The 16,190-nt window shown below is 37.0% G+C and overlaps 1 protein-coding gene and 1 long non-coding RNA gene across 2 annotated transcripts; one reads left to right on the top strand and one right to left on the bottom strand.

Annotated features, from left to right (window-relative positions):
• Positions 1-3,630: 3,630 nt before the first annotated feature.
• Positions 3,631-5,311, top strand: LOC137248236 (uncharacterized). The gene is made up of 3 exons (XR_010952134.1): positions 3,631-3,730; positions 3,792-5,169; positions 5,219-5,311. It is a non-coding gene; the product is annotated as an uncharacterized lncRNA (long non-coding RNA).
• Positions 5,312-7,744: 2,433 nt separating this feature from the next.
• VhaAC39-1 (V-type proton ATPase subunit VhaAC39-1) lies at positions 7,745-9,903 on the bottom strand. The gene is made up of 3 exons (XM_067783356.1): positions 9,546-9,903; positions 8,733-9,241; positions 7,745-8,668 (listed from the first exon to the last, which is right to left on the bottom strand). Exons 1-3 carry the CDS (start codon positions 9,661-9,663, stop codon positions 8,252-8,254), a joined length of 1,044 nt encoding a protein of 347 aa, XP_067639457.1. The 5' UTR covers positions 9,664-9,903; the 3' UTR covers positions 7,745-8,251.
• Positions 9,904-16,190: the final 6,287 nt, after the last annotated feature.

The following is a 16,190-nucleotide window of genomic DNA, read 5'->3' as shown; positions in this document are numbered from 1 at the left end:
TGGACCGCAAATTATCTGGGTGGTCGGCAGGCATCGGTGCAATTTAGAAACGAAACATCAAAACCAAGGAGAATTAAACATAGGGTGCCACAGGGTGGTGTCCTATCCCCGCTTTTGTTTAATTTCTACATCTAAGCTACCTTCACCACCGGAAGGAGTCACAATCGTTTCCTACGCCGATGACTGCACAATAATGGCCACAGGCCCAGGCCCAAAGATCGATGCGCTATGCAATAAAATAAACGGCTACCTCCCTGATCTCTCCAGTTTTTTCGCCTCGCGAAACCTGGCATTATCACCGACTAAATCTTCCGCGACCTTATTTACAACATGGACGCCCCAAATGTCGACCATTTTGAACATCCACGTCGATGGCACTACGCTACCGACTGTCCTACACCACAAAATCTTGAGTGTGACGTTTGATCAGGATCTACATTTTGGTGAGCACGCAGCCGCAATTGTTCCGAGAATTCAGAGCCGTAACAAAATCCTCAAATCCCTCGCTGGCAGTACTTGGGGAAAAGATAAAGAAACGCTCATGACTACATACAAAGCAATTAGCCAGCCGATTACGTGCTACGCGTCACCCATATGGTCGCCAAGCCTAAAAATCACCCACTGGAAGAAACTACAGGCCTGCGAAAATACTGCTCTCAGAATCGCCACGGGCTGTCTTCTTATGTCCCCAGCACACCATCTGCATAATGAGGCGAGAATACTCCCCATCAGGGAGAGAAATGAGATGCTGACCAAACAGTTCCTGTTGAATACCCAGAAACCTGGGCATCCCAACAGACATCTAATTGATGAACCAGCACCGCCTAGGGGCTTAAAGAGTCATCTCCGTAAGCATTTTGAGGAAATACGGCACCTGAGAACCCAGCCGTATGAAGTGAAAAAACACAAGCAGGTCCTTGGTGAACTCCATAAACAGGCGTCGGACCTTTATGCCGGGAATTGCCCGGTGAATCCAGTATTTAACGAAAATTATCCAAAACTTGCGGAAGAGGAACGCATACTCCCCAGGGAAACGCGTGTCACTCTTGCTCAACTTCGTTCTGGATACTGTAACAGGTTAAACTCTTACCTATCCAGAATCAACCCTGACATACAAAATGTATGCCCCGCTTGCAATGTGTCCCCACATGACACCAACCATCTCTTCAATTGTAATGTGGAACCAACGCCTCTAACACCCCTTTCCTTATGGTCCACCGCTGTTGAAACGGCAAGTTTCCTTGGACTCCCGTTAGAGGATATTGATGACAATTTGTGATCGGTCGCGGCTATTAGGTGGGGCGAGCATTGCTACAACAACAACAACAAGTGAAAAAACACAAGCAGGTCCTTGGTGAACTCCATAAACAGGCGTCAGACCTTTATGCCGGGAATTGCCCGGTGAATCCAGTACTTAAAGAAAAGTATCCAAAACTCGCGGAAGAGGAACGCATACTCCCCAGGGAAACGCGTGTCACTCTTGCTCAACTTCGTTCTGTATACTGTAACAGGTTAAACTCTTACCTATCCAGAATCAACCCCGACGTACAAAATGTATGCCCCGCTTGCAATGTGTCCCCACATGACACCAACCATCTCTTTAATTGTAATGTGGAACCAACGCCTCTAACACCCCTTTCCTTATGGTCCACCCCTGTTGAAACGGCAAGTTTCCTTGGACTCCCGTTACAGGATATTGATGACAATTTGTGATCGGTCGCGGCTAATAGGTGGGGCGAGCATTGCTACAACAACAACAACAGTCACCCCTGGTCCACCTTTATGGCGATATCTCGAAAAGGCGTCCACCTATAGAACTAAGGCCCACTCCCTTTTAAAATACTCATTAACACCTTTCGTTTGATACCCATATTTTACAAACGCATTCTAGAGTCACCCCTGGTCCACCTTTATGGCGATATCTCGAAAAGACGTCCAACTATAGAACTAAGGCCTACGCCCTTTTAAAATAAATCATTAACACCTTTCATTTGATACCCATATCGTACAAACAAATTCTAGAGACACCCCTGGTCCACCTTTATGGCGATATCCCGAAAAGGCATCCACCCATAGAACTAAGGCCCAATCCCTTTTAAAATACTCATTAACACCTTTCGTTTGATACCTATATTGTACAAACGCATTCTAGAGTCACCCCTGGTCCACCTTTATGGCGATATCTCGAAAAGGCATCCACCCATAGAACTAAGGCCCACTCCCTTTTAAAATACTCATTAACGCCTTTCGTTTGATACCCATATTGTACGAACGCATTCTAGAGTCACCCCTGGTCCACCTTTATGGCGATATCTCGAAAAGTCGTCCACCTATAGAACTAAGGCCCACGCCCTTTTAAAAAAACTCATTAACACCTTTCATTTGATACCCATATCGTACAAACAAATTCTAGGGTCACCCCTGGACCATCTTTATGGCGATATCTCGAAACGGCGTCCACCTATGGAACTAAGGATCACTCCCTTTTAAAAAAACTCATTAACACCTTTCATTTGATACCCATATCGTACAAACAAATTCTAGAGTCAGCCCTGGTCCACCTTTATGGCGATATCCCTAAATGGCGTCCACCAATACAACTATGGCCCACTCCCTCTTAAAATACTCTTTAATACCTTCCATTTGATACAGATTTCATACGAACACATTCCAGGGTTACCCTAGGTTCATTTTCCTACATGGTGATTTTCCCTTATTTTGTCTCCATAGCTCTCAACTGAGTATGTAATGTTCGGTTACACCCGAACTTAGCCTTCCTTACTTGTTTTATATCTAAGTTGCCGTGGTCTTTAACCGATCCCGTCCATTTTTACTAGAAATATTTTCTGCTATAAGGAAAATATGTGTACACAATTTCATTACATAAAAAAATTCTTAGACAAAAAGGGGCGGTGCCACACCCATTTTTTTCAAATTTAAGTGTTTTCTAATTTAATGTTATAATTCAATTTAGAAAGTAAAATTCTATTGATTCAAAGCTCTTTTTCGCTAAGATATAGCTTATTATTTTCGTTGTTGTTGTTGTTATTTTCGTCTACGACCCTTTTAAAAATCTTTTATATAAAAGTGAGCATGGTGTTCAACTTATCTCGTCCATTTTTTCTAGAAATATTTATTGCTATAGGGAAAATTTGTGTACCCAATTTTATTAAGATCCGTTAATTTTTCTTCGAGTTATGGCTCCCGGAACATAGAACATTGCTTAGTCATAAAAGGGGCGGTGCTACGCCCATTTTTTTAAATTTGAAGTTTTTCCTATTGTTATAAATCCACTTGGGAAATGAAATACCATTGTTATAAAGCTCTTTTCTTGCAAAGATATAGCTTATTTAATTCGTCCAGGACCCTTTTAAATATCTTTTATATAAAAGTGGGCGTGCTCCTTAACCGATTTCGTTAATTTTTCTTCAAAACATGCCTTATAGTAAAGGCAACCTCTCTGCCGAATTTTGTTACGATAGGTTTAACGATTTTTGATTTATGATTAATAATCAGCCCTATTCTGCATTTCGACTTGGATTGGAATTCTTTCGATTTGGCAATTTTGGTATTCTGTGTTCCAATCTCTTTCGATCCAACTTCGAATCGTTCGATTTTGCGTATTCTGCATTTCGATCGTAGTTCCGTTTTCCTAAGTTGCAAATTAGTTGGCGGAAAAATATTTTCTTTTTAGTTTTTTATTAATTTATAACAGAATTTTAACAAAAATGTAAGTAAAACTTGTTAAGAAACGTAGAAAGCTTGATGATGATTGTTTTTTATGTTTCCAGGTCAAAAACAACATGTCGATGTCGAAGTCTTTGGACGTATTTGCCCCGGAAAATTATCTAACACATACTTGAAAGCATCCTTGTTAAGTCAAAAGTTTTTTTGAACCTAAATAAGAAAATAAGTCATTAAACTTTACCACTTTTAAGTTCAATTTCTTACAAATCGTCACTCATCTCAAATGGATTACACAAATCTCGCAATATTTGCCTTTCCATTCTCGCCTGGCAATTTTCGTATGCGTTGTTTTCCAACTCTATAAATAATGCCGCGGCTATTGATTCCATTATAATAGACATCTATAATTTGTGTCTGTTCGTTGGGTCCAGTTATATGCCAAAGCAAGCTGTCGGCGTAGAGGAAGGTGAAGTGAAAACGTAAACAATCCTTGCGGAAAGAATAAATAAACCTTTATAAAGTATTTTAGTCTAGTGCAATGAAATTAGCATCCATAAAATTCACAAAATGTCAACTATATTCGTGCAGGAATCCGTTTTAACAAAACTTGGTGGCCATGGCAGGGAATTGGTCAAAAGAACGACAAAAACACACAATTATGAAAGCACTTCACTCAAAAAAATATAACACTGCGGCAATGTATTCTTTTGCTTTTTTTTGTACAAAATGGCGTGGATAATAAAATATAAACGTTTTTCAGTGTTTTTTTTACAAATTTTCTTTATTTTATTTTGTTCCAATGTTCACACATACCGTACGAACAGCTGATTTCGAAAAATCATTTGCTCTTCCTCTTCTCTTTACGATTCCGTCGTAATGCAGGATACCAAACTTCCATTAAAGCGGAGCGTAGAACGGGAACGTAATCGAAATGCAGAATAGGGGTGAATATTTGCAAAATTGATTTTATCACAAGTGGGCGGTACCACGCCCATTTTAAAATTGTTTTTCAATTTTTTATCAGGAGTCTCAATATCAGTCCACATGTCACATTTCAGCATTCTAGGTGTATTGTTTACTAATAATCAAGTTTTTTGTGTTTTCCAAAATGTTATATATATAAAAAGTGGGCCTGGTTATCATCCGATTTCGATCATTTTCAATACCAATCTATTCTGGGTCCAGACAAGCTCGTGTACCAAATTTGGTGAATATATCTCAATATTTACTCAAGTTATCGTGTTAACGGACAGACGGACGGACATGGCTCAATCAAATTTTTTTTCGAGACTGATGATTTTGATACATGGAAGTCGATATCTATTTCGATTCCTTTACACCTGTACAACCACTGTTATCCAATCAAAGTTAATATACTCTGTGTGCAAAGCACGCTGAGTATAAAAAAAAATAAATACGTATCTCGTACATTTTATCATAATTACCGATTGTCGAAGATAAAAATTTATACAGGAAATCTAGGTATATAATTACCGATTGTCGAAGATAAAAATTTATACAGGAAATCTAGGTATATAATTAACGATAAGGAGTTAAGTACGAAAATGAAGATAATCTTATTATATGTAAACTGGTCAGTTACAAAATGTATAATGAATTACCAAATGAGATAAAAGGCTGTGAAAATAATTTTTGTTGTTATATCGGCCTACTGATTTTAAGATCGCGGGTTCGAATCGAGCTCAAGGCCTAACAATAATTTTGTATCATTATTATTGTTATGATAAATTTTTTCTTAATTGAAAAAATTTTTAAATTAGAATAGAAGAAAGAAAACATTTTAGACAACTGCCAAAGCTCGTTGTATAGATCCATTTCGGGAACTGCTAAATTCCTTCATCGGCAACGTTTAGGCGCCGCTGCTATAACCATTCAGCCACCACAGCGGTTTTTTGTTTGTCTTCATTAATCCTACTTCTATTCTGGTTCGTGCCAATTGATATTCACACCACTGCGACATCTGTTGCAGAATAGCTGTGAAAATTGGACTTGTTTGTTGGCAATGCTGCCAAAGTGTCATATTTTATTGACACTTGTTTTTCCCCGTGCTCTGGGATGTATTAACAATTTTTGTTGTTATATCGGCCTACTGATTTTAAGATCGCGGGTTCGAATCGAGCAGCATTGCCAACAAACAAGTCCAATTTTCACAGCTATTCTGCAACAGATGTCGCAGTGGTGTGAATATCAATTGGCACGAACCAGAATAGAAGTAGGATTAATGAAGACAAACAAAAAACCGCTGTGGTGGCTGAATGGTTATAGCAGCGGCGCCTAAACGTTGCCGATGAAGGAATTTAGCAGTTCCCGAAATGGATCTATACAACGAGCTTTGGCAGTTGTCTAAAATTTTTTCTTTCTTCTATTCTAATTTAAAAATTTTTTCAATTAAGAAAAAATTTATCATAACAATAATAATGATACAAAATTATTGTTAGGCCTTGAGCTCGATTCGAACCCGCGGCTGTGAAAATATTAATAAGTTTAAAGAAAAATTATTTTTATACTGTAAATCCTTCAATTTGTAATGAACTTTTTCTTTTTTAATTTAAACTAGGTCTCAAAGACCGTGAATAAATACAAAATAAAAAATAAATTTTGTATGATAACGACCGTTTTCGTTTTGTCTTGACTTTGAATAAAATAAATAAATAAATATAATCTTTAGCCTCAATTTATTTGCAGGACAATCATTTATCTTGTCAAAGCTTAACAGCGGAGAAAAAAGGGGCTCAGCATATTACGTCTGTTCCTTATTTGCCCTTTTCTGAAGTGCTAACTTTCACAGCCTTTGGCACCTTGGGATGGAAAGATCAATCGTAGGGTTTTTCGTTAGAGTATGTTCTAGCGCAGACATCTTGCTGAACTTTTCCTAGTATGTTGGGTATTTTTGTTACCTCTTTTAAATGCGTTTTACCATTTTTTTTCATATCTTAATATATAAAAAACACGTGTCACAACATTTTCGGCCGCGATGGACTCCTAAACTACTGATCCGATTTTGAATTTGTTTTACACCCCGTGTGTAGTTTGATCTAACTTGATACATAGGATAGGTTATATCTCAGTTTATAGTCGCAATATTATTTTATTGCAAATTTTATTTGTTTATACGTAATAATAAAATGTTATGTATACGCAGTGGTGCACCTTTTTCAGTTGGTATGGATTTGTTTGTGCACGTGCTTATTTATATTTATATATATATATATATATATATATATATATGTATATATATAGCACATCACCAGGGCCGGCGAGAGGGGGCCCGCGATTTAGAGGTACTATGACATTTTTTTTAATACAGGAGAGTTTAGTTGTTCCATGTGCAATTTTGAAGCCGAATTTCAAAAGCAAAGAAAATCTGCATTTCGTTTTAATATTATAGTGAAGTGTGAAAAATAAAAATCTATATATATTAAACGAAAGGCTAAAATGTGTGTTAGTTGGTCGCCGGTGTTTGAAGAGATGCGTCGGTTGATTTTGTTCAAACTTTCACACAAGTTGCGTAAACCTCACGCGGTGGTTACTACATAGGTTTGGTTGCGATCGACGTACAGGTTCTCGAGATATAGGCCGAAACGTGGACCCGAGTACCCGTACAATGTGTTTATAGAATATGGATAACAAATGAAAGCTGTTGATGAGTGCTTTAGTAGAGGGTAATATATTATCCAGAGACGGTCTGGGACTGGGATTAGGACTAGGTCTGAGACTCGGAGTGGGACTGGGACTGAAATAAAATACATACCACCCTCTGGGACAGGCAATAAGGGGTTCAAAAGAATGAGAATTCGGAGAAGAGAAAAGAGAGGAGATTGAAAGAGATAGAATGAGACGAAGATGGAGATAGATGAAGCGAAAAAGACGGAGGGAGGAGTGAATAAAAGGATTACGAAAAAGTGAAGAGGGGGGGAGGGCAGAGTCAGACGGAAAAAGCTTATTAAAATGTATGCAGATAGGCCAAATTTAGGGCAGGACAACGTCTGCCGGGTCTTCTAGTTTCTTGTATAAAAATTAATGAGTCCGGTATAGCTTAAGGAATGTTTGGAAACAAGTTTTTTTTATTTATTTTACAATTATCTAATAATGATATTAATATTTGCACAATATGGGGTATTTAATACAATAGTTTTTCCATGGAACATTTAAATATTACTTTAATATAGTATGTACGTTGGTATGAGTGCATCTATACATTTGTTGTACATTTTCATACGAAAAATTAAGAAAAAAACTGTAGGAGAATTTTGGCAAAAAAAGTGAATGGGAAAAATCTCGAGTTTAATGGACAGTACTGGTATGACCTTTGGTTCTATGTTAGGTTTCGCCATAAAAAATCGAACATTTACAAATGGAATATTTTTCTCTTTTAACGATATACATTGAGTTTTAGTAGATTCCTCGATGCCTTTCATTTGGATGTTCGGATATCGGTCGAAATTTGTTTCAGCCGTGCCCTAATTATAAACAATTAAATTTTAACAATACATGCATGTCTTCGCTTTTTTTTTCATGCGCAAAAACGCAAAATAACAGTAATTTAGAATATAGGTATGTAGTTGTCAATTTTCGCCCGATGTTTCTGTGCCACACACTCAGATATCCATACAATATTGCGGCACTCTTGCTCCTTTAACTTCAAATATGCATAAAATACGCCAAAATGAAATTGTTGCATAAAGGCATAAACATTCAATTTAACTTCATGCTCAAAGAATTTATCCTCCAAAGTCTTATCGCCTGGATTATTACCAGAACCATCAAAGAGAGCTGCATATTCCGCATAATATTCCGCAACGGTTTTCACTTGTTCATAATCGTCGGCGCGAGCCAAAGCAGCCAAACCATCTGGATGCATATTGCCGCAACGAGGATAGAGCTTAGCGCGATCATCTTTAGACAATTCGGTGCCAAAAGAATTGATCGTAATGATTATAGCACGGCGATCGGCTTCAAACTTAAAAAAAAATATGAGTTAAGAGATATTAAATTGTGTGATAAATTACGAGCTTGAAACTCACAGCCAATATTTCACACATGACATCGGCAGTAGAGCCACCCAATTTCCTGCAGAACTCATAGAATGCTTCCAAGTAAGCCTTGTACAATGTATTACGTATAATTTCAATATTCATTTCATCCAAATCTTGTTCACTAATGCAATCAACAAAGAATGGTGCCAATGGTGTATCAACTAATACAGCATTATACAATTCGGCTGGTGTGGCAGCTACATGTATTGCTTCCATTTGTTCAAAGCTACCCAATGGATGACATTTGGGTATCAATTCAGATATGGGACGTTGATGTAAGGTGCCAGTAATTAATAAAATTATATTATCAATCATATAACCATATGTGATAAAATCTAGGAAGCTAGCCAAAGGTTCTACAGCATGATTACGCAAATGCTGGAATTCAATGACGAGCTTCTCGCGTAGTTTGTCATCAATGACAGACACGGAAAGTGGTGAAGGTTCATTCGCCAAGAAACTGCCATAATCTGTACTTTGCAAATGTAGTTTCAAATCTGAAAAGAAATAAAACATAAAACAAAAAATCGCAAGTGAAAACAAACTACAAAACAGCATTAAAAACATTTAGCTTGGATTTCTATCAGATGACATTACACGTTCCATCACAATCCTCTACATTTTCGAATATTTGCAAATAAACACACGCATGCAGATACAGTGGTCTGTCACATGACTACACCACCGCCCCTCACAAATTTTGTTCTTTGATCGGTGTGGGAAAAAAGAGATATTCATTTCCATAGCTTAAGTCCAGTTAACACTCCATTTAATTAATTAATAAAAACGCCACTTCCTTACCTTCCAAAGTTTCACATTGCACCAAATTTAGGTAGTCCGATTGCTTCAATATGCCACACTTGAAACCACGGCACAGGCCTTCCAAGTATCCACCATCAATGTTGAAAGTGTAGCTCATTCTTTGCTTCGTTGTAATTCGTAGAGCACTTAAAACTTTTGTAATAATGGCAATTGCTATTTAATTTATTATGTTTGGTTTATGTTGATGCCTGAAATTTGCTTTGTGTCAAGCAAAAGACTACCAAATGTCCAGGAGTTTCCGAAAGATATTTTTTCTCTATATTTTTTACAATTCCCTTTATCGAGCACTACCTCTTCGACAAACCTTCACATGATGTAATTCGCACTAAACGAATGACAATTAGGACTGTTCTCTTCACTTTCGACTTTCGATCAAATTACCTTAAGACAGATTTGCTTAAAGCCGGAGTCATTGTGAATGATGACAAAGTGTCAGCTGACACGAGCTGTCTTATGAGTGTGCAATGTAAACGAAAACTCACCGACGTGCAACGCCCGTACGTAGGTAGTCCGGAACGTAGAAATCAAAACAATTTTGATTTTTTCCGTAAGAACGTGTCAGCTGATCGCTCTCTCACTAGACAGAGTTGCCTAGTAAACATTTGTGGGCTAATTTTTAACCTTTTGCAGTTTTATGCAAAAACACCTAATTAAAGTATGAAAAATTGTGAAAATAATTCGAAATAATTATGTAAAAGTGCAGATTATAAATATGTAATCTATTTGTATTTATTTAATATTAATTCCAGCCTTTTACAACATCAAAAATTAAATTGGAAACTGTTGATGTTTACATAAGCATGCATGCAAACTGGTCAATGGCAACAGTGCTTATCTGTAAACAATACACACACAAATATGTTATGTACATGTACACAGACGCACACATTGATTCCTATGGGCTTGAGGGTTCAGTCAAACGTGCTTCGTACGACAAACGTCCTTACGTACGGAACACGTCGGTGGGTAACTGCCGCATTATCTTATCTGTCAACTGCCTGACAGGCTGTTCAATATGGCTACTTTTACGCGTTTTGACAGGCTGTTCAATATGGTGGCGCCTATCTTCAGCGGGTGATAGAAAGAGATACAGAATGAGACAGCGATAGTCAAATACGAATCAGGTGATCCAATTACTTTGGAATTTTGACGTTTATGCAGAAGATATCACACTTAGTCATCATTCACAATGGCCGGAGTCATTGGTGCTGTATGTCGTATCGCTGTATCCGTATCCCTAACGTAATCAGCTGTTTATCGTTACGACGGTAAACCAAAACCCAATTGGTTAGCTACGCACGGTTACGACCTTAGCGGCACCAATAATCGATTGCATTGATTCTCATAAGGTTGGTCGAATCAGCTCTTTTAAGGTTACCGATACGGTTAAGCGCCAAATATACGACAGGAACATTTCCGCGAACATTCCGCAATCTTGTTCGCAGCTTTGGCCATACACCATACGAACTTTTGGCCGAACATTAGTTCTCTTTCAGACAGCGATGAATACGGACAACAATTGTGCTGCAGCAATATTGCTCGCTGTGGCAATTAAGCGTAAAAAAAAGAGAGAAGATCGCAAAAAAAGAATTTGGTGCAAATAATGATTTAAAAAACGAGCAGTTCGTGGACAAAGTGAGCTTATTAAAGAACTGGAATTCACGTCACAAAATGATTTTAAAAATTACGTTCGTATGAGCAAGGCAACATTTGACCAACTTTTACAAAAAAGGTTGCCACTCATAACGAAATGGGATACAATAATGAGAGAAGCGATTCCCCCTCATCACCGCCTTGCTTTAACTTTGCGCTTTCTAGCTAGTGGCAATAGCTTTGAAGACTTAAAATTTTTGACAGCAATTGAGCCCCAAACTATTTATTTTTTTTATAACTGTATCCTTTATGGCATCAGGATCTATTTCTTTTAATTTTTCGATTAAAGTCGCATAATCATTATTCTTTTTAATTCTATTACAATAATCTTTGCTTTTTACTTGCCACAATGATGGCAAAGATTTATACATTTCAATAAATTCACTCAGAAATTTTTTATTGTCCATTTTACTTTTCCGCGCACGTCTGTTCCGTTCAGAAATTACTACGATTATGAGCAATTTCGCCATACACGCACGAACAGTTCGCGCAAATGTTCGCCAAAAATTAAAATACTTTGATTTTTGGCGAACATTTGCGCGAACTGGCAAACACCACCATACACGACAGAAAAGGTCGAAGAAACATGACATAACGAGAATGTTCGCGGAAATGTTCGTGTCGTGTATTTGGCGCTTTACCGATAAAGCACCAATGTCTCCAGTTTTAAGCTTTTACAGCGATACGACATACGGCACCAATGACTCCGGCTTAAAGCTGGAGACATTGGTGCTTTATCGGTAACCTTATAACAGCTGATTCGACCAATCTTATGAGAATCAATGCAATCGATTATTGGTGCCGCTAAGGTCGTAACCGTATCGTAGCCAACCAATTGGGTTTTGGTTTACTGTCGTAACGATAAACAGCTGATTACGTTAGGGATACGGATACAGCGATACGACATACGGCACCAATGACTCCAGCTTAAAACTGCAGACATTGGTGCTTTATGGGTAACCGTATCGGTAACCTTATAACAGCTGATTTCACAACCTTATGGGAATCAATGCAATCGATTATTGGTGCCGCTAAGTTCGTAACCGTATCGTAGCCAACCAATTGGGCTTTGGTTTACCGTAGTAACGATAAACAGCTGTTTTCGTTAGGGATATGACTACAGCGATACGACAAACGGCACCAATGACTCCCGCTTAAACCTGCAGACAACGGTGCTTTATCGGTAACCGCATTGGTAACCTTATAACAGCTGATTCGACCAACCTTATGAGAATCAATGCAACCCGTTATTGATACCGCTAAGGTCGTAGCCGTATCGTAGCCAACCAATTGGGCTTTGGTTTGCCGTAGTAACGATAAACAGCTGTTTTCGTTAGGGATATGACTACAGCGATACGACAAACTGCGCCAATGACCCCGCTTTAAACACTTTGGCCGTGTTGCTTTGGTTTCACGCTTTAAGAGCGCCATAAGAACACAATGAAACGCCTGGCCGCTTTACTCGCTTTATGCCTGGTTTTTCAGTGCGAGTTTAAACTCTAGTTAAAGTTGTTCGATAACCTAAAATTGTTCTGCTCAAGCATATATGATGCTACTTTATTTTTGCTTGGATTCCAAGCTAAATAAAATTAAAGAAAAAAAAACTTTTTTAAAAATAAGCTTTTATTATTGGTTAATAAAATTAACTAAAAAGTAAAAGATAAATTGACTGTAAAGAAATATAACACTTTATAAGTTCATTGTAACCTTTAACGATAATTAGGCTTTTTCGTCTGCGACAAAAAAACTATATATTGTACACAATTATATATTTTTAACATTAAAACTTTAAACCTAAATTATTAAATCTTACAGTTTATATCACAGTCCTAATTGTTCTAATAAAAGACTGTTAATTTTCGATCTCCTTTTCTTGCTATCACAATGTAACACGCTTTTATTAGAACAATTAGGACTGTGATATAAACTGTAATATTTAATAATTTAGGTGTAAAGTTTTAATGTTAAAAATATATAATTATGTACAATATAGAATTTTTTTTTCGCAGACGAAAAAGCCTAATTATCGTTAAAGGTTACAATGAACTTATAAAGTGTTATATTTCTTTACAGTCAATTTATTTTTTACTTTTTAGTTAATTTTATTAACCAATAATAAAAGCTTTGCGCAATATTCATTTTTCAACTAGCGCAACAAATGAAACAATGTTATAATTGTATAAAAAATTATTATACTATGTACAAACACACACCAAATTGGCTATTTATACCATTTGGGAAATTTATTACGCAATTTGTCATATAATAAATTGTAATAATAAATTGCCAATATAAAAAAAATTGCGTAATAAATTGTTTCAAACTGCAAATGCAACCTTGTAAAGTGTGTTTATTGAGTAGATTTAAACGTCAGTTACGCATGGCTCAACTATATCGTTGCCTCATTTCATCAGCTGATTTAATTTTTGTCATTTCACTGAATTAGGGATTGTCAAAAGAAGATGCGAAATTAAAAATAAAACCAAAACATTGAACACATTTTCTTACAACCCACAAAAATTTCAAAGTTTTGTTTTCATTCCATTCCATTCGCCTAATACCAACACGCATATTTTTGACAGTCTGAACAAAGGTATGTTGTTGCTGTAGAGATGAGCCAACCAGCTATCAAATTACTATTATGTAAGCTAAATTGAGTTGTATGAACACCACTCAATTTAAATCGAAATTGCCTCAATTTATTGTTCTGTTTGAACATAATATTATGTATTATTGAATTTGTGTGAATTCCTGTTACAAGCTAGAGATGGTTCTTACGCCTTCGATATTAACATTTTTAAGCAACAATTACTGATGCTATCAGAAACCACAGGTAAACTGTGTCACATTCACCACACATGAAGAAAAAAGCATGTGCAATATTTGCAGACATGCGTAAATATCAAAATCGTTTTGATTTTAGGGCAGTTCTCTGTGCAAATAGCGCAACCAGTGCACACCCCGGCAAAATCCTTGTGCAAATTGGTAACTGGCACAAGGATACTTGAGCCGTGTAATTGGCGTATAACTTAAAATCATATTTTATTGTGACTTTGCCTATGTCCCGTTCAGTTTACAACCACTTATTGCAGATATCTGCTCTGTGGGTTAAATCTGTTTTAAAATAAAATTCCAACTTTCGCTTAGTTAAATTCTATCACCAAAAATCTGTAAAACAAAATCAAGTGCGCAGAAAAGTATGCAACACTTACCCATAACAGCCTAACCGCGTTAGCGTTCGTTGTATGGTTCAATTATGTATGTACAGGTTGGCTCATCTCATCAGTTGATTTTATTTATGTCATTGCATGGTCGAAGGGATTGTCAAAAGGAGATGGCAAACTCAAAATGAAACCAACACATTGGCAACATTTTACTTACACATACAAAAACTGCTAATTTTTACGTTTCCATTCCATACCATTCGCACCAACACCAATACACAGATTTTGACAATTTAAACAGACATATTTTGTTGCTTTACAGATGAGCCAACCTGTATATAGTTGAACCATGGTTCGTTGTATCACATAATTTTTACACATGAAAATGACGGCTGTTGTTTGCAAGGTTGCATTCTTTGATTTTATCGCCTTCAAACCATGAAATGTTAGCCGTGTTTTTTTACACACGCGTATACGTTTAGGTTTGCGCGTGAAAAAACGCCTATCCTGGCTTAGATAATGCTTAAGAGACCCATCTAGCGGCAGTGGTTAAACAACTAGCTACAGCTACAGGGTGTACCGAAAATCGGAGACACGACCCTCTGTTGTATGCCTGTGTATAACATATAGCTAAATCAGTGGCGATGAATTGTGGACACACAGAATTAGTGTAGAGGGTGAAACAAAAGCACATATTTCAGTTACATCTGAGTATAATGCGTTTGAAATTTAGTAGTACACATTTTATGCGCAGCAACTTCAGAGGTGTATTTAAAGTTTGACGCTTAGCAGTCCATATAAAGTATAAGCGTATAGACGTTTACGAGTAAAAAAAAAAGGCTGTTGTAAATGATTTTTCATACAAAATTTGACAGTTCGTTTACGGACTACAACTTTTCCAGTTTATAGTGAGAATATATATCTTTGTATTGAGAAATATAAGTTTATATTAGCTGTGTTTTTTTCTCATCTATATACGTTTACGCTTAAACTTTATATGGACTGCTAAGCGACAAACTTTACATACACCTCTGAAATTGCTACATATAAAATTAGTACTACTAAATATCAATACGCCTTATACTCAGATGTAACTGAAATATGTGTCTATGTTTCACCCTCTGCACTAATTCTGTGCATTCTATGCGCGTCCACTATTTATCACAACTGATTCAGCTATATGTTATACACAGAAATACAACAGATGGTTGTGTCTCCGCTTTTCGCTACACCCTGTTGCTGTAGCTAGTTGTTTAACCACAGCCGGTAGATGGGTCTCCTAAGAATTATCTAAACTAGGATAGGCGTTTTTTTTTTTACGCGCAAACGAAACGTATACGCGTGTAAAAAAAAATCACGGCTATTGAGAAAACGCAAATCGATAATGGGAAATCCAACTTTGTAATGAGAAAATAAAATATGATAATGAGAAGCGTATCTTCTTATTGAGAAAATATAAATTGATAGTGAAAAATGTTACTTCGTATTGAGAATACATAAATTGATGAGAAACCCTGCAAAAATTGCGAGTACTCCATGCATGCATGTATGGAGTATTCGCTATGGACCAACCGAGTGTTCCAAAATTAACCACAATTGATACAAAAAATATGGTCCAATTTTGCGATGTCCTAGGACTGGACCATATACTCCAGCTCCGCATTACATCAGAGTAATCCATGGAGTACCCACAGTCCAATAAACATCGTGTAGTGATTACAATCGTTAAAAACGAGCAATGATCGGCTTACAATATGTTCGTTTGAAACATGAGTTGGTCCATTGCTGCATTACAGTGGAGTACAAT

Source organism: Eurosta solidaginis, chromosome 4 (genome assembly GCF_040869045.1).
Source record: "Eurosta solidaginis isolate ZX-2024a chromosome 4, ASM4086904v1, whole genome shotgun sequence".
In the NCBI taxonomy this organism is placed as follows: domain Eukaryota; kingdom Metazoa; phylum Arthropoda; class Insecta; order Diptera; family Tephritidae; genus Eurosta; species Eurosta solidaginis.
This window is presented reverse-complemented; position numbering and strand designations above follow the sequence as displayed.